The following is a 19103-nucleotide window of genomic DNA, read 5'->3' as shown; positions in this document are numbered from 1 at the left end:
AAGGATCCTGAAAACATTATTCAAAACATCATGAACTCTGGTCATGAACCCTGGTACCTGGGAGGCAACGCACCAACCGTGAGTCTCTCTCGTCCCCACAGAACCTATTTGCCCCCTAACTATGGACTCCCCAATGATTAATACTCTGCTCCTCTCCCCAGTTCCCTTCTAAGCAACCGGGACAAAACTCTGTGCCAGACACCTGTACCCCATGGCTTATCCCTGGTAAATTATCCCCCCTCAATAGTATCCAAAACGTATACTTGTTATTGAGGGGAACAGCCACAGGGATCCCTGCACTGCCTGTTGGTTCCCTTTCCGTCCCCTGACTGTAACCCATTTGCCTCTTTCTTGTACCTGAGGTGTAACTACCTCCCTGTAACTCCTCTCAATAACCCTCTCTGCCTCCTGAATGATCCGAAGTTCATCCAACTCCAGCTCCAGTTCCAGTTCCCTAAGGTGGTTCTCGAGGAGCTGGGGGTGGGTGCACTTCCCGCAGAAGCAGTCAGCAAGGATACTAGTGGTGACCCTTACTTCCCACATTCTGCAAGAGGAACATTCAACTGCCTCAACATCCATTCCCACTATGTTAAATTCCCAAAGAGACTATTGAAAAGTAAAGGAAAAAACAAACAAGTTACCTTACCAATCTAGCACACAGGAGAAAGTGAGGTCTGCAGATGCTGGAGATCAGAGCTGAAAATGTGTTGCTGGAAAAGCGCAGCAGGTCAGGCAGCATCCAGGGAACAGGAGAATCGATGTTTCGGGCATAAGCCCTTCCTGAAGAAGTAACACAACCACCCAAATATATGGCCTCACTTACTCAGCAGCACAGAGAGGAAGGGGAGCATTAACATGGCCAGAGGATTGATTAGCTCATGGAGTAGGCGAGATGAATAGGTCTTGTTTGTTTGGCAAGTGGCCATGAGTGAAGTAGCGCAGGGATCAGAACGGTATCCTCCATTAGTTACTAAATCCATCATTTGGATGAAGAAACTGAATGCTTGGCAGCTACATTTACCAGTGACCTCGAGAAAGTTGTCAAGAGAAGATAGTGTCTGCAAAAAGGTGGAAATATATTCAGTGAATGGGCACAGAAAAGGTACATGGAATAAACATTTGTAAATGTGAAATTGTCCATTTTGGCTTGAAGAATAGGAATAGATGTCGACAATGCAGAAAGATGCCTTTTGGCCCATCGAGTTGATGTTGGTGAGTTATTTAAATAGAGAGTGCTTGAAGACTTTGGGTGTTCTGGTGCATAAATCACAAAACCTTAATGTGTTGGCATTCCAAATGATTAAGAAGGTGAATAATGTTTATTGTAAGGGAATGGATTCGGAAAGTAGCCCCGTTTTACTGCAGCTGGACGATACCTTGGTGACACCATGCCTGGAGTACTGTGTGTCCAGTTTTGATTTCCTTCCTTGGGGAGGGCAAAATGATTATAATTCATAGCAGCACAGCATGCGGGCTTCTTAGCTCAGGGGCCTGGAGCTCACCTACTCTGTTCTTTGCTTTCTTCCTCTGCTTTTTTCTAAATATTTCCATTTGCCATCTCACCTCTTTCAGTGGCTTTGGGCGAAGGCATGTTCTCCTAGCCCGAACCCAGCAACAAGGAGGCTTCCAGCCCAGCATCAACCCGGTGTGGCAGCCTAGCTTTGGAGGGGCAGTCCCAGCTTTACACAGTGGTCTCCTGATTTGGTGTCTTGTCCTGTTGTGGAGGTCTTGTACTGACATTGAGGTCTTCTCTGACCTTCTTCCTTCCAACAGCCTGGCTGGCAGTCTCATCCCAGTCTGGCCCAGCCCAGCCCGGCGTGGTGGTCTCATCTCATCCCGGCCCGGCCTTTTGATCTCAGCCCGGCCCAGCCTGGCCATTTTGTCTGAGCCAGGCCTGGTGGTCTCATCCCGGAAGGTCGGTCTCGGTTTTGCATGTCGGTCTCCAGGTTTAATAAACTTGTCTTGGCATGGAGGTCTTCTGGGTATTACAGCGTTCATTGTTTTAATTCGTCTTTCCCCGAACTGAAATTGATCTGAAATGAACTTTACCTTAACTTTTAGTTTTTTCTCTTTCTTATCTATGAATTACATCATTAATAGAGGTGCTGTAGTATGGCGACTTATGAAACTTCCCTTTTTATTTTTATAAAAATACACATGACAATATGTTGCTATTCTATTCAAGAAGTTTCACTCAACTCATTTCTGCGATGGGGCATTAAGCTTTTGGGGAAACGTTAGAACAGATTCGAGAAATAAGAAGTGATGTTATTGAAACGTATAAGATCTGCAGGCGACTGTATGGAATGGATACGCAGAGACTGCTTCCTTGCATAGAGAGACAGAAACTGGGGAACATTGTACTTGATTAAGACACCAAATGAAACCAGGGTTTAGACTTTATGTTCCCTGCACTCCTTTCTCAACCTGCTGACCATAAGGTCTATGAGGAGTTGGAGAAGCCTGCAGCAGTTTAACGTCAGGAGTTGTCAGCTAGTTGGATTGGCAGAAATTCTTCCTCATCTTTGTCTTACATAGGAAAATTCTTACTCTGTGTCTTCCAGTCCTAGACACACTCACAAGGGCAAACAGCATCTTCCCTGTTAAGTTCCCTAAGACTTTAAATCAAACAAAGAACAGCAAATGCTGGAAATCTGAAACAAAAAAAAAGTAATTGCTGGAGAAACTCAGCAGGTCTGACGGCCTTTGTGGGAAGAAAGCAGAGTTAAAGTTTTGGGTTCGGTGACTCTTCTTCAGAATTGGATAATTAGCTTGATTTTATTTCTTAGCTTTTGTGTCAACATTTCCGTTCTCATATTAAAGAAAATTTGCAACCTTATGTGAAATGGCTGCAATTAACCAGAAAAAACAAAGGCAAAAAAGCAGCTATCATTCTGGGATCTTGTTTCTTCAGTAGTCCCTTCAACTGTGGTCGTAACGGAAGGTCAGGGAAATGAGAGTAACTGCAGAATTCTTTCAGTGAGGGAGGAGCAGCCAAGTAACTACCATCTCCTCTGCTGTCTGATTTAGCAGTTCCTCGTTCGGACCTCGCATGGTGTTTCCAGTTTATAGCTGTGCTCAGCATCGCCATGAGCTTGCGTTCATTGCTGATTACATCAAGCTCACTGTTATTATGTCAGAGTGGTGACTGAACAACTGAAGCATGATTAGTTCTACAAAGAAGTCTTTACGATTTGATCTCATTGGTTTTGACACAGTCGGAAAGGTCACAATGATACACTAGCTTCTTCTCTCAGTTCAGGCGATATTTAGATACAAATATAAAGCTTCTGGAAGGCTCGAGTACGTGTTGTGCCATAGGTCAGTGCGCAAGACCTTTTCTGGATAAAAGTATTAATTTCCGTTTATCGTCTTTTGTTTTCAGTCATTGAGATTTAATTACTTGGCCTTATTGACTGTGCAAATTAAACTTGTCACTTATTAATTCACTGCAGCTCCCACTTGCCCATTTAAACATATTTATGGCAACATATTGAAAAGTTTACATCTAAAGCAAAATGTCACCAGAACTTCGCAAATTCAAATTCTTTACAGCTAATTGTTTTAAAAATTCATGTCTTTACACAACACATTAAGACCCAGGACATCACAGGCCACTTGATGAGTATTCCATTCACCACCTTGAATACTCAATCCCCCCACCCCACCACTGAAGCAGTGTGTTATTGTCTACAGGGTGCAATGCTACAGCTCACCAAAGCTCCATTGTCAGCACCTTCCAAGCCTGTGATCTCTATCACCTAGAAAGGCAAAGACTGCAGATACATGGGAACACCAACACCAGTTCCCTGCAAGACATGCACCATCCTTACTTGGAACTATACCACGGTTCCTTCACTGTTGCGGTCAAGATCATGGATTTGTCATTCTTACACTACTATGGGGTGAAAGTACAGCACATGGATTGCAGTGGTCCGTGAAGACAGCTCAACACCACCTTCTCAAGGGGAAACTAGAGTTGAATAATAAATGCTGGTTTAAGGTTGATAGTAATAAATGGTACAATAAAGTATTTACAGTCATAGAGATGTACAGCATGGAAACAGGCCCTTTAGTCCAACTCATCCATGCTGGCCAGATTCCTGAGTAAATTTAGTCCTTTTTGCCAGCACCCAGCCCATATCCCTCTAAAGCCTTCCTATTCATAAAACCATCCAGCCTCCACCATTTCCTCTGACAGCTCATTCCATACACGCACCACTCTCTGTATGAAAATGTTGTCCCTCAGGTCCCTTTTAAATCTTTACCCCCTCACTTTAAATCCATGCCCTCTAGTTTTGGACTCCCCCACCCCAGAGAAATGATCTTGTCTATTTACCCTATCCATGCTCCTCATGATTATGTTAACCTCTATGAAGTCATCCCTCAGCCTTCAACACTCTAGGGATGATAGCCCTAGTCTATTCAGTCTCTCCCTATAGCTCAAACCCTTCAACCTTGGCAACATCCTTGTAAATCTTTTCTGAACCCTTTCATGTTTCACAACATCTTTCCTATAGCATGGAGACCAGAATTGCATGCAGTATTCCAATAGTGGCCTAACTACAGCTGCAACACGACCTCCTAATTCCTGTACTCAATGCTCTGACCAATAAAGGAAAGCATACCAAGTACCTTCTTCACTGTTCTGTCTACCTGCGACTCCACTTTCAAGGAAGTATGAGCCTGCACTACAAGGTCTCTTTATTCAGCAATACACCCCAGGACTTTACCATTAGGTGACTTGCCTTTCCAAAATGCAGCCCCTCACATTTATCTAAATTAAAATCCATTTGCCAGTCCTTGGTCTTTTGACCCATCTGATCAAGATCCTGTTGTACTCTGAGGAACTTTCTTCACTGTCCATTACACTTCCAATTTTGGTGTCAACTGCAAACTTACTAGCTATACCCCCTATGTTGATATCCAAATTGCGTATATAAATAGAACAAAAAGTAGTAGACCCAGCACCAATCCTACTTCTCTACATTTTTCCCTGACTCATACTCCTAACCTAAGCACTATGGAAATTTAGCGTGGCCAATTCACCTAACCTGCACATCTTTGGACTGTGGGAAGAAACCAGAGTATCCAGAGGAAACCAACGCAGACACGGGGAGAACGTGCAAACTCCACACAGACGGTTGCCCAAGGCTAGAATCGAACCCAGGTCCCTGGCGCTGTGAGGCTGCAGTGCTAACTACTGAGCCACCAAGTCACCCACAAATGGCTTGTTCTCCCTATATTCTATATAATCTCCATGAGGAACCTTGTCAAACGCCTTACTGAGGTCCATACAGATCGTGTCTACCAGTCTGTTCTCATCAATCCTTTTTGTTACTTCTTTTAAAAAAAACTCAATCAAGTTTGTGAGACACGATTTCCCACGCACAAAGCCATGTTGACTATCCCTAATCAGTCCTTGCCTTTCCAAATACATGTACATGCTGTCCCTCAGGATTCCCCCCAACAACTTGCCCACCATTGACATCAGGTTCACTGGTCTATAGTTCCCTGGCTTGTCCTTACCACCCTTCTTAAACAGTGGCACCACGTTAACCAACGTCCAGTCTTCCAGCACCTCACCTATCTTCAAACTAAACATGGAATAGAGGGATTAGGAGGAAGAAGAGTGAGTTAAAGATCAAAGAGAAGGTATTGTTTGGTCACAAGAAGTTTAAGCCCAGTGATAAATGTGTTGTAGTATTAGTGCAATGTGCGAGCATCAACTGTGTGTGGAATAGTCTGACTAAAATGCTACCTAGACTATAAGTAGTACAGGTTGGGGAAGAGTTGAGAAATTTGAAAAGAGTGTCCATTCCTTGCAAAATAATCAGAATCAATAATTTTACTAGCACGGATACAATGTCCAGTGAAATACTGTTGCTATTAAGTAAGCCATTGATGAAGCACTGATAAAACTGGATATGGATAATTACAAAGCTTTGTATATAGGAAATCTGTGGACTTTCAATTTACCCAGTCAGGGTTCGATTGAATTCCTTTAATGGAACAGAGCATTCCCTCTTTCTTTTAAAAAGTAGTTATTGTTGAGATCTGGGTTAGAAATTTAAAGGTCAAAGATTTGCTTGTGTTAAAATTACAAAGGCAATTTGCTCAGCCATCTTGTAAAGAGTTTAAGCATTTTCAGTAGAGGATGTAGGAATAAGGGATGGGTAGTACTATAAACTCTCTCTCAGAACTGATCAATGGTAGATGTGAGGTATTTAAGAAATATCGAAAAAGACTGTTACAGCCAAAAGTATGCTTGCCCTCAATGAGACATTTCAGTGAAGTAGTGGCTATGCATTTAGAAGTAGACAGTAAATAAACAAAATTCATTTTATGTTTTGCAGATATAAAAATCAGATTTTGTCAGTCAACAGTAATACGTAGTGAAAATGAAAACATAGTTGTGGATAAGCAAACGGAAAAGTCAATGGGAACTGGACTTAGACCACAAAATTTCCCACTGATAATGCGAGAGGAATTTGCTTATGATTAATTTAGAGGTATATATAATTGTTATGAAGCAGAAAGCCATTTTAGTAGTGTGTATGTGAAGGGAACCATGCATCATTAAAAGAACTGGTTTATATAATTTTGGCAGATCAGTTAAACTGTAAATTATCTCCAGTATGTGGGCTGTATATGTCAAGAATTTGTTGCAACTGCTTGGAGGATATAAACTATATCAATTTGTTTTTGGTAGGACTCTTAAAGTTCCATCAACAGTAAGTGATCAGCCCCAGCTTTGGGAAGCTCAACAGTTAGTTCTACGTTTTCAAGCATTTGAATGTACTGCATACAAGTGGAACGGTTTTAGTTAAAGCCGAAATCTCAAAGAATTCAGTGAGCCTTAAAATAAGCCCATCAGGGAGAAATAGGATGTGCCTCAAGTTTTTGTGATATTTGCTCATAAATACCAGCAAGCAGTAATAACATTGCTGTTATTTTGACAGCCAATTGTGAACCAATCTATTTGTGCATAGATCCAAATTTGAAACAGTGCCTTGCTTTTGTTTTTGTGTGAACCTGCTCCACATGGTTGCCAGTAAGGAGCTTAGGTAGTATTCTGAATATTTCCACAGTTTTCTTTCCAAATCAACACTTAAATATGTCAGTGATATATATTAAATTGTATCAGTTTATTTGCTGTTCAATTATGCAACTTATGGCAAATGATATTAACGGTAAACCTGTAGCAATTGACATAGAAGCTCAGTTTTATTCCATCGAGTGTCAATCATCTGGTAGTTTGAAGTCCTCACATCTGCTTCAGTCATTGAAGGAGGCGGGAAGAACGTGCAGTCGCTCTTTTAAAGTTTCAGCCAGAAACATTTCCGTCAACTTGCAGTCTGATGAATTTCATACATCTTTCTGCATTCTGACAGTTTTGTTGGAGTAGGTGAACAATTTGTGATGCTGCTGAAAACTCTGCAAGAACAAGAAACAAGTGATCAAGGTTTCACCATCATTAGATGCTATCTGAAGTGGAGAAAGTGAGGGCTGCAGATGCTGGAGATCAGAGCTGAAAATGTGTTGCTGGAAAAGCGAGCAGGTCAGGCAGCAGCCAAGGAACAGGAGAATCGACGTTTCGGGCATAAGCCCTTCCCGAAACGTCGATTCTCCTGTTCCTTGGATGCTGCCTGACCTGCTGCGCTTTTCCAGCAACACATTTTCAGCTGCTATCTGAAGTGGTCAGTCTTAATAAATCACAACCATTTTTCCTTTAGAGTTTGTTTTATTGTGAGTTATTTTGTCATTTAATACTGATTTCCTCACACTAGGTTAGTATCTCATTGGGGCATCGATAAAGGAATTGGATGGAGGGGCTGTGCCAGATTTCTTTACAGTAGTTCAGCTCAGTTTATGGGGGGGTTTGTGAAATCATAAACGTTTTTTCAAGTAAGTTCAGCATTCCAACACTGTCCACTGTGGCCTGCAAATATCTCTTTTTTTTTATTTTATGCCACGGATCTCCATAAAAGCAGTGTAGGCACCTATATAAAAGAAAGTTTGTGCTATATAATTGTTACAGTGTTAAACCAAGGTGTAAGGGAAAACTTGTTTTTCCGGTTTGGACTATAAACTGGAATGGAACTCAGGCATTGCTTTACTGTTGAATTTGCTTTACTGTTGAAATGCCAGTGTTTTGCAGTTCGAAGATCAAGTGGAATTATATGGTATGTTTTAAACTCTACATGGCCATGTTTGTTTTGAAGCAGTGAGCTTGTTGCATTGTTGAGATACAGTAGCAAGTCTTTGAGAAGTCTTTGAGTCAAGGGAAGACGGATTGACAACAGCCCTTGGATTGGTCAAGCCACAGTCTGCCCCAGACTGGTGGGAGCAACCAGAACCACTCAGAGCCACAAGCAGGCAGCGGCTTTCATCCTCCTCTCTTTATGACCGGAAAAACAAATAAAACTTCAAGGAAAGAATTTGACTACAAGCAAGAAACTGTCACTCTATAGACCACACTATTTTGCCATTGCTAAATTCAAATGAGTTAAGATAACTACCCGTCCTTGTGGTCTGGAATTTTGATGTATAGAAAATGTTTTCCCTCTTTCTATTTTTCCACCCATAATATGTCTCAAAATATCTGTCTGTATTAATTGTGAATGTGTATATATTTGTAGTTTTAAAGGGGAAGAGTTTAAGTTGCATAATAGATTATGATGTGGAGGTGCCAGTGTTGGACTGGGGTGTACAAAGTTAAAATTTACACAAAACCAGGTTATAGTCCAACACAGTTATTTGGAAGCAGTAGCTTTTGGAGCGCTGCCCCTTCATCAGGTGGTTAGTGCTTCCAAATAAACCTGTTGGACTATAACCTGGTGTAGTGTGACTTTTAACATAATAGATTAGGTATTCTTTCTCTCTACCATTTGTTAAAGATTAGATGTGTTTATAATAGTTACACTCCTGTTAATGATGAAGCCGAGTGACACGATGGTTCAGTGGTTAGTACTGCTGCTACACAGCACCAAGGACCCAGCTTCAATTCCAACCTTGGGAGACTCTGCAAAATCCACACAGACATTCCCCCCTGTCTGTGTGAGTTTCATCCAGGTACTCCAGTTTCCTCCCAAACTCCAAAGATGTGCAGGTTGGGTGGATTGGTTGTGCTAAATTGCCCCATAGTATCCAGGGATATGCAGGTTAAGTGGATTAACCATGGGAAATGCAGGGTTATAGTGATAGAATAGGGGGGAGTTGGCTCTGGATGGGATGCTGTTCACAGAGTTGGTTTGGACTCGGGTCAAATGGGCTGCTTCCACATTGTAGGGATTCTATGAATTGCTTTGGTCCTGAGTAGCAATCAGGAAAATTGGTCACCTTGGTGATTTAACTCGGGAATTTACATATTCATATTGGCTTGAGAATTATAGGGCTCAATTGTTCACAGGGAGAAAGTGAGGACTGCAGATGCTGGAGATTAGAGTTGAGAGTGTGGTGCTGGAAAAGCTGGAAAAATGATGAAGGGCTTTTGCCCAAAACGTCGACTCTCCTGCTCCTCGGATGCTGGCTGACTGGCTGTGCTTTTTCAGCATCATACTCTCAACTCAATTTTTACAGCCTTTTTCCAGTTAAGTTAAGGCCCGATGACAGGGTGTGAGTTGCATTAGTCCTTTATGTAATGGTGCAATACAATGTATTATTCCACACAGCTGGAAATCCTGGGGGACATTGCCACTCCTAACCTTGGAACTGAGGAAAGGGTTATGTGTTTGTGAGTTGAAGAGGGACCGTGTACCATAGGTAAGAGGTGGTGTGGAGGGTGTTCACACCATGTTTTGGTGGAAGGTGCTGGGGACATGATTGAAAATGAGAAAAAGCAACTGGTTATGGAATATTATCAAATTCCAGAATTTTACTCAGGTTAGGTGAATTGGCCATGCTAAATTGCCCGTAGTGTTAGGTGGAGGGATAAATGTAGGGGAATGGGTCTGGGTGGGTTGCGCTTCGGTGGGTCGGTGTGGACTTGTTGGGCTGAAGGGCCTGTTTCCACACTCCCTGAAGGTGACTTGTGGAGCAGTCTGTTTTCCAATAGGCTGGAAATACCATTTTACTCCAAGATCCAATGAATAAGATTGAATCTCACTTACCTTGATGAGTAGCCTTCCCTGAATTGCCACTAGCACAATGTCATAAAGAGCCATTACATAAGCCTGCCACTTCCCAAAAGCCTGAGTCTGGCACTGGCAATCACTTTAGCCAGAAATTTTGTTTTTCTCATCCTCCTTTAAGTTTTATTCCTTACTTATTAAATATTTTTGTTTCTTATTTATCTGAATTTTTTCCAATCTTGTCTATTTGCTATTTTTCTTTGTTGTGTGATTTATTTTGAAATTGTGCTCATATTTTAGAGTCCCTTCAGTCCAACTCGTCCATGCTGACCAGATAATGGCCCATATCCCTCTAAACACTTCCTATTCATATACCCATCCAGATGCCTCTTAAATGTTGCAATTGTACCAGCCTCCGCCACTTCCTCTGACAGCTCATTCCATACACGTACTATCCTCTGTGTGAAAAGGTCGCCCCTTAGGTCTCTTCTATATCTTTCCCCTCTCACCCTAAACCTATGCCCTCTAGTTCTGGATTCCCCCACCCCAGGGAAAAGACTTTGTCTATTTACCCTATCAATGCCCCTCATGATTTTATAAACCTCTATAAGGTCACCCCTCAGCCTCCGACACTCCAGGGAAAACAGCCCCAGCCTGTTCAGCCTCTCCCTGTAGCTCAAATCCTCCAACCCTGGCAACATCCTTGTAAATCTTTTCTGAACCCTTTCAAGTTTCACAACATCCTTCTGATAGGAAGGAGACCAGAATTGCATGCAATATTCCAACAGTGGCCTAACCAATGTCCTGTAAGCAGCAACATGACCTCCCAACTCCTGTAGGAGAAAGTGAGGTCTGCAGATGCTGGAGATCAAAGTTGAAACTTTATTGCTGGAACAGCACAGCAGGTCAGGCAGCATCCAGGGAACAGGAGATTCGACGTTTCGGGCACAGGCCCTTCTTCAGGAGTTGGGAGTTTCAACTCCCAACTCCTGTACTCAATACTCTGACTAATAAAGGAAAGCATACAAATGCCATCTTCACTATCCTATCTACATGAGACTCAACTTTCAAGGAGCTATGAATCTGCACTCCAAGGTCTCTTCGTTCAGCAACACTCCTGAGGACCTTACCATTAAGTGTATAAGTACTGCACCTCTCATTTATCTGAATTAAACTCCATCTGCCACTCCTCAGCCCTTGGTCCATCTGATCAAGATTCCGTTGTACTCTGAGGTAACCTTCTTTGCTGTCCACTTTATGATAGGAAGTTATCTTAGCTTGGAGTTTTGCATCTCACTTTGTTTTCATATTTCTGTCAGCGAGGTAGCATTTTTGTTCCCCTTTACTCTGCTCCGTGTAAAGTTGTCGAAGCGATTGGTGCTGGAAAAGCACAGCCAGTCAGGCAGCCTCTGAGGAGCAGGAGAATCAACAGTTCAGGCATCAGCTCTTCATCAGGAATCAGCCTGACCTGCTGTGCTTTTCCAGCACCACACTCTCGCACTGATCTCCAGCATCCTGTGTAAAATTGTCATGTACGGTCAGTTGTCTGCAATGAGCTACATACTCCTGTCGCTGAGAACATTGATGTGTAGGGCACTAGTTTGAGAGTAGTTGCCTCTGGAAGTAACTGGTAATCTGTGTGGAGTGTACCAAGTGTTATAACAGAGCTGAAAATTACTTTGTCCACTTCAGTGGCTTTAAAGGTTGAAAATTGAGCTCGATTATATCTAGTTGTTTTGCTGTAACGAGGTGGCATCGTCATAAATGCTGCGCTTTCCAATTTAACAACAATGAGCCGAGTAGGAAACAAATGCAAGAAAATTTATTTAATTGATAAAACTATGATTTATTTAGCCTCTAAAGCTAAATATAATAGTTCCTGGTGAGTCATCCTTTGATATGTCAGCAATTTACACTGTCTGTCAGATAAGAAATTGAATATGTGGGTTATTTGTGCAGATGAGACAAATTCCATTGTGTATGTAACAGAAGTGGATAACACCTCATGTTTCACAGTCTTTTGTAGCATAGCAGACTGATGGCATTGTTGGGGGAATTTCCGCAAACTATAATTGGAATCAAAGACTTCAGCTATGATTTCTACTTTTATGAATCTAGTATTGTGTGGGGAAGGTTTACAAAAGCATCTCTGTGCTTGTTTAGTACCTCATTGTAAGCATTTATGTTAAATGTGTGTTTGACGGTGCTCAATCTTTTGTTGGCTTAATGGAAGTCAACAGGGGCATAGTATACACTCAAAAAGGTGTATTTCTCGAATAAAGGCAATAATGATCAAAAAGTGACAATCTGAACCCTTTCTGCTCATTTGATGGCTTTACTCTAGTTAGCAGTACAGAGCAGCTCAATTTCCTTGTCCAAGATCACATTTCACGGTAGTACTTAATTCTGTGGCACGTCATGCTGCAGTATGTTATGTAAGTGATAATTACACTTAGTTCTTGATGCTGAATGATTACAGGCTTTTGTAGCATGCATATGTCAACTGAATTTTAGCCCACCTTTCTCTACATTGTCTGAACAACTTTTGAATTCCTGATGTAGGGCTTTTGCTCGAACCTTTGATTCCCCTGCTCCTCGGACGCTGCCTGACCTGCTGTGCTTCTCCAGCACCGCACTCTTGACTCAACTTTTGAATGAATGAATGATTTTATTATCATGTGTATTTGGGAAAACACAGTGAAAAATGTTTTTTTTCGCTGCAATACAATGTCATTTGGGATTACAAAATGAATTAAAAGAAATTACTTAAACAGAGTTTCATCTTCTCTTCAATTGACAGAAAAATGTAAAGGCAGAAACATAAGAAATAATGTTCAATTTTAAAGTCCTTCTTGTCAAGTGTGGCTCCAGACTTTCTTAAGGTCTCTGGGGTTTCTGTAAGGTGATCTGGTCTCCAGGTAATGAGTCCCCATTCTAGGTTCATCCAATGCCCCAGGAGTCCCCGGCCGTTCTTTCCTTCCCCAACCATTACAAGACCAATTGCACATCCGACTGTTGTTGCCTGGGTGACATTGTCTTACTTAGCACCAGCCACTAATTACTCCTGGGACCTTTCGATTCTGTTTTTTTAGGATTTGCTAAAATGATTTGCTGATTTATCAGGAGAGACCAGAAGCCAAAAAAAATGTAAGGATAAGTCAAATTTATGGCTAAACGTATTAATCAGGGATCAATCAAAGCAGTACCATCTCCATTTTAGTCTGTTCATATGTTGAGCAGATTCATTTTGTTATAATGCTAACCCACAAAATATAACGTTAGCCAGCAGATACAAGAGTCCCATAGAGTTGATTATGATGCTCTGAAAACAACAGGAAAATAAACTGCTTCAAAATAAACTGGGAACTTAGCTGTCTGGATACAGAATTGGCTGGCCAACAGAAGACAGCGAGTGGAAGTAGAAGGAAAATATTCTGCCTGGAAGTCAGTGGTGAGTGGTGTTCCACAGGGCTCTGTCCTTGGGCCTCTACTGTTTGTAATCTTTATTAATGACTTGGATGAGGGGATTGAAGGATGGGTCAGCAGGTTTGCAGACGACACAAAGGTTGGAGGTGCCATTGACAGTATAGAGGGCTGTTGCAGGCTGCAGCGGGACATTGACAGGATGCAGAGATGGGCTGAGAGGTGGCAGATGGAGTTCAACTTGGATAAATGTGAGGTGATGCATTTTGGAAGGTCGAATTTGAAAGGTGAGTACAGGAGTAAGGATAGGATTCTTGGCAGTGTGGAGGAACAGAGGGAACTTGGTGTGCAGGTACATAGATCCCTTAAAATGGCCACCCAAGTGGACAGGGTTGTTAAGAAAGCATATGGTGTTTTGGCTTTCATTAACAGGGGGATTGAGTTTAAGAGTCGTGAGATCTTGTTGCAGCTCTATAAAACTTTGGTTAGACCACACTTGGAATACTGTGTCCAGTTCTAGTCGCCCTATTATAGGAAAGATGTGGGTGCTTTGGAGAGGGTTCAGAGGAGGTTCACCAGGATGCTGCCTGGACTGGAGGGCTTATCTTATGAAGAGAGGTTGACTGAGCTCAGACTTTTTTCATTGGAGAAAAGGAGGAGGAGAGGGGACCTAATTGAGGTGTACAAGATAATGAGAGGCATAGATAGAGTCGATAGCCAGAGACTATTGCCCAGGGCAGAAATGACTAACACGAGGGGTCATAGTTTTAAGCTGGTTGGAGGAAAGTATAGAGGGGATGTCAGAGGCGGGTTCTTTACACAGAGAGTTGAGAGAGCATGGAATGCGTTGCCGGCAGCAGTTGTGGAAGCAAGGTCATTGGGGACATTTAAGAGACTACTGCACATGCATATGGTCACAGAAATTTGAGGGTGCATACATGAGGATCAGTGGTCGGCACAACATCGTGGGCTGAAAGGCCTATTCTGTGCTGTACTGTTCTATGTTCTATGTTCTAAAATCTCCTGCCAAACTATCAGTGAGGATAATTGCATTATTTATGTGCAAAAATGACTGCAGTTGCAAATGTACCATTAAATATAGAAATCAAAACGTTGGTGTTTAGATGCATGGCTTGCCATTAGCATCTTAGCTGAGTTCCTCACCATTTGAAATACATTGAACAGAGAGAAGTTCCTATATTTGTGTAATAGATGTGATGTTAACATTCTATACAAATTATCAAAACATTTTGGATCTTTTTTAACTCCCTTTTCACAAACTGATATGAAATAATTTCTGTTAACCTCTCTTGATACTGACGTTAACTACTAAGAGTGTGGAGTCTCATCCCTTCATGTTTTAATTATTATTAGAGATTGAAACGATCCATAAAGCTGTACTAATGCCGGGACCTCCCGGTGTATGAAGTGAGTTCATTTTGCTTTTCTCCCCTGCTGTTGCTCAGATATTGATGTTCTGGCTCTGCTAGAGCACATTCATGATGAAATTGTTCAAGCTCCTTGATCTTCTGCTGGGCATCTTTAATAGGATGTGAATAAATTGTATCTAGGAAGCAGAAATACCTTGTCTGAAAGGGTAAGGTAAGCAATTGCTGCATATGGTTAATAGAGTGATAACAGAATTTAAGCGTTTTGTTAATGCAGCTAATAAATAATCAGGTAAAGACAAAACCACAACAATAAAAATTGGTTTTCACCAGTAGCATGAATTTGAGCCATAACAAACCACCAGCTCATTTCACAGTGCACCTAGTTTTGATTGGAACAGAAACCAAAATCTGATTGGCTATTTAACGGGCTCACGATTTTCTTTAAGAAAAGTGAGGGCCAGTTTTGTCCACACCTGCTCATTTCTCCCTACCAAAACAAAGTTGAAAAGCGTAAAGTTATTCTCTAGTTGTTCATTTTTATGATCAATGTATACTCACAGGGATATGTCAAAGTTTGTCATCGTGTACTCATCAGAACAGATGCAAGAATACGAAATTTCAAAACACTGGCTTCCAAATAAATCTGTTGGAATATAACCTGGTATTGCGTACACCCCAGTCCAACACTGGCTGCTCCAAATCAAAATTTCAAAGGGGATAACAATTAATGCTGCGTGAGGAAAAGGTGCTGATTGGCTGACATGTCGACTCTGATTGGTCATGGCATTGTCCTGGAGAATGCAACAGGGAACTATTGTATAGGTGTTTATATTCAGTCAGAAACCTGTCCTTTGCAGGAAAAGTGAATATGTCCAGCCACTGTATCTTTTTTTTTAAATTAAACAAGAGCATAGGAACAGTTGGTGTTTAGATGCATGGCTTGCTGTTAGCATCTTAGCTGAGTCCTTAGCTTAGCAAGAATACTAAATTTCAAAGCACTGGCTTCCAAATAAACCTGTTGGGATATGTCAAAGTTTTTCATCATGTACTCATCAGAACAGATGCAAGAATACTAAATTCTTGCATTCTCCATGGCAAAGTCTCGCCCAGTCTTCGAAGACTTGTTGATCACCGCACCTTTTTGCTCAATTAGCATAAGATGCTATTCCCTTTGAAGTTTGCTGTTCTGATATCTGCCCTGATGACTATAAGATGAAAAACTTTGAATGACTGTTAATCTGTATAACTTTACCAAATTCAGTGTGTTGTTCTTTTACTTGTGGGATGTAAGTGTCACTGACTGGCCAGTATTTATTCCGCTCCCCTAGTTGCTCCCCCTTGAGAAGGTGGGGGTGAGCTGCCTTCTTGAACCGCTGCAGTCCATGTGCTGTAGGTTGACCCACAATGCCCATAGGGAGGGATTTGCAGGATTTTGACCCAGTGATAGTGAAGGAACAGTGACTTATTTACAAGTCAGGATGGTGAGTGGTTTGGAGGGAAACTTGCAGATCGTAGTATCCCCTGTATCTGCTGCCCTTGTCCTTCAAGATGGAAGTTGATTTGGAAGGTGCTACCTGAGGTTTTTTGGTGAATTTCTGCAGTGTATCTTATAGATAGTACACACTGCTGTGACTGAGTGTCAGTGGTGGAGGGAGTGGATGTTTATGGATGTGGTGCCAATCAAGCGGCTGTTTTATCCTGGATGATATCAAACTTCTTGAGTGTTGTTGGAACTGTATCCACCCAGGCAAGTAGGGAGTACTCCATCACACTCCTGCCTTGTGCCTTGGAGATGGTGGACAGGCTTTGGGGAGTCAGGGGGTGAGGTACTCGCTGCAGTATTTCTAGCCTCTGACCTACTCTTGTAGGCATTATATAGTGAGTGCAGTTGAGTTTCTGGTCAATGATAACCCTCAGGATGTTGAACCTTGTGGATTCAGTGATGGTCACATTACTAACTGTCAAGAAGTAATGGTTGGAATGTCTGTTATTGGAGAAGGTCATAGCCTGGCATTTGTGTAGTGTACATGTTACTTGCCACTTGTTCGCCCAAGCCTGGGTATTGTCCAGGTCTTGCTGCATTTTGAAATGGTCTGCTTGAGGATCTGAGGAGTCACAAGTGGTACTGAACGTTGTACAATCATCAGCAAATTGCATATTGTGCATTGTAGTTCTTACTGAGCTTTCCTGTGTAACTGAGGTTGAATCTGGAGAATGACTCTGGGCAATGGCTGTGATTTTATATTTGACTGTTATTGTTATGCCATGAGAAGAAATCACCTGTTGTGCAAAACACTTTTTAAAAGATCTTAATTTTTATTTTTGTGCATTTTTTTTCTAATTTTGAACTATCATTTGTAACTAACAGGTAAAGCAGCAAATAATATCCAGCCAGAGGATGACTCCTTGGAATCTCTGCCTCAGAATCCTGTCAGAATTGCCTTTGTTTTGGTTGTTCACGGTCGAGCTTCACGACAGCTGCGGCGGATGTTCAAGGCGATTTATCACAGAGATCACTACTATTACATTCATGTGGACAAGGTAGGCTTAAGAGAAGCCATGAAACTCAGTCCCCTTTCGTTCCATGATTTAAAAGTCTAATGGGGATCTGTTAATATACAAGAAAGGGCTTGGTGTGCAATGCAAGTATCACATTTTTAGAATGGTGATTATATGTGAAGGGAATATACCATTTCCAAGCTTCATGATCTGCTCTACTAATTCTTAATGTTTATCTATAAATCAACTACTTAGAATGGTTTATTTGCCTATCTTGCTCTCATATCTTAATGATACACTAAAATGTTTTAAGAATGATGCAAGTCGACAGGATTTATGTATATTGTGTCACTGCTTTCGAACCAGAGAGGAGCACCGAATATGCTTGAAGGGCTCTGCTTAGTAACATTTCAGTGCCAGTGACATTTTTAGTGTTGGAGAGCAGATTGTTTTGTTGCCGATACTAAAGTGTGGGTACTTTATAAAATTTTTATTCTAGTATTTATACATTTAGCTTTGTATTTGTTACAGATAAAACAACAAAATTGCTGCTAGGATCATTCTTTCTAAAGGTGATCACCTACTTAGAGTCATAGAGATGTACAGCATGGAAACAGACACTTTGGTCCAACTCGTCCATGCCTAACCTAATCTAGTCCCATTTGCCAGCACCCGGCCCATATCCCTCCAAACCCTTCCTATTCATATACCCATCCAGATGGCTTTTAAATGCTGTAATTGTACCAGCCTCCACCACATTCCCTGGCAGCTCATTCCACATACGTACCACCCTCTGCGTGAAAAAGTTGCCCCTAAGGTCTCTTTTATATCTTCCCTCTCTCACCCTAAACCTATGCCCCTCTAGTTCTGGACACCCCCAATCCAGGGAAAAGATCTTGTCTATTTTTTCCCTATCTTGCGAGTAAATTCGGAGTTAATCTAATTCAGTTACAGACAGGCTGCACATCTTTTGGGTGGAATCTTGTGCTGATCCTGGGAGCGGGAAACAAAGCACCAAAAGACCAGAACTCACTTTCTGGACAGCGGGATGGGGCTTTGTTATTAAGTTTCAGAACTTTAAAAGTGAGTCAAGGTTCCACACAATGTACTTTGGGAAGCCATTTTCATGCTCATTAAAGGTCCACTCAGCAAAATTGAATTTCTCATCCCACTGAAGTTCTTTTTAAACTCTATTTTCAGCGATCGAACTATCTGCACCGTGATGTGTTAGAGTTTGCCAGCCAGTACCCAAATGTGCGAGTCACGCCTTGGCGAATGGCCACCATCTGGGGTGGTGCAAGTCTGCTGACCATGTACCTGCAGACCATGCGGGATCTACTGGAGATGAAAGACTGGTCCTGGGACTTCTTCATCAACTTGAGTGCTGCCGACTATCCGATTAGGTATGGAAATGTTTACAGATTGGAAAGATTGATATAAAGGGTGAAGTGAACATGACCACTGGCAATCAGGCAGGGAATACTAATACTAACCAAATGCAATTATGTTGCATCTACCAGTGCTCAGAATGCTGGATTGCATGTTAAGGAACACTTTGATATTATTTCCCCCAATCAGCTGAATTTGAGTGTTCAGAGGACAGAATAGAGTTATGCAACTAAATGTTGTCACTAAATCTCTTTAGATAGCGCTTTCCAAAACTGTGACCACTTCCATCTAGAGGGACAAGGACAATGGATACATGGGAACATCATCC

The 19103-nt window shown here is 41.8% G+C and overlaps 1 protein-coding gene across 1 annotated transcript in view; it reads left to right on the top strand.

Annotated features, from left to right (window-relative positions):
* xylt1 (xylosyltransferase I) overlaps positions 1-19103 on the top strand; it is a 250210-nt gene that overhangs the window by 146869 nt on the left and 84238 nt on the right. Inside the window, exons 3-4 of the mRNA XM_087997591.1 lie at positions 17256-17428; positions 18587-18789. Coding sequence (XP_087853717.1) covers positions 17256-17428; positions 18587-18789 — 376 coding nt within the window. The remainder of the gene's footprint in view (positions 1-17255; positions 17429-18586; positions 18790-19103) is intronic.

Source organism: Chiloscyllium plagiosum, unplaced genomic scaffold (genome assembly GCF_037043375.1).
Source record: "Chiloscyllium plagiosum isolate Xiang-an unplaced genomic scaffold, Cpla_swu_hap1 HiC_scaffold_20, whole genome shotgun sequence".
In the NCBI taxonomy this organism is placed as follows: Eukaryota; Metazoa; Chordata; class Chondrichthyes; order Orectolobiformes; family Hemiscylliidae; genus Chiloscyllium; species Chiloscyllium plagiosum.
The sequence above is the reverse complement of the archived record's forward strand: the minus strand, read 5'-3'. Positions and strand labels throughout refer to the sequence as shown.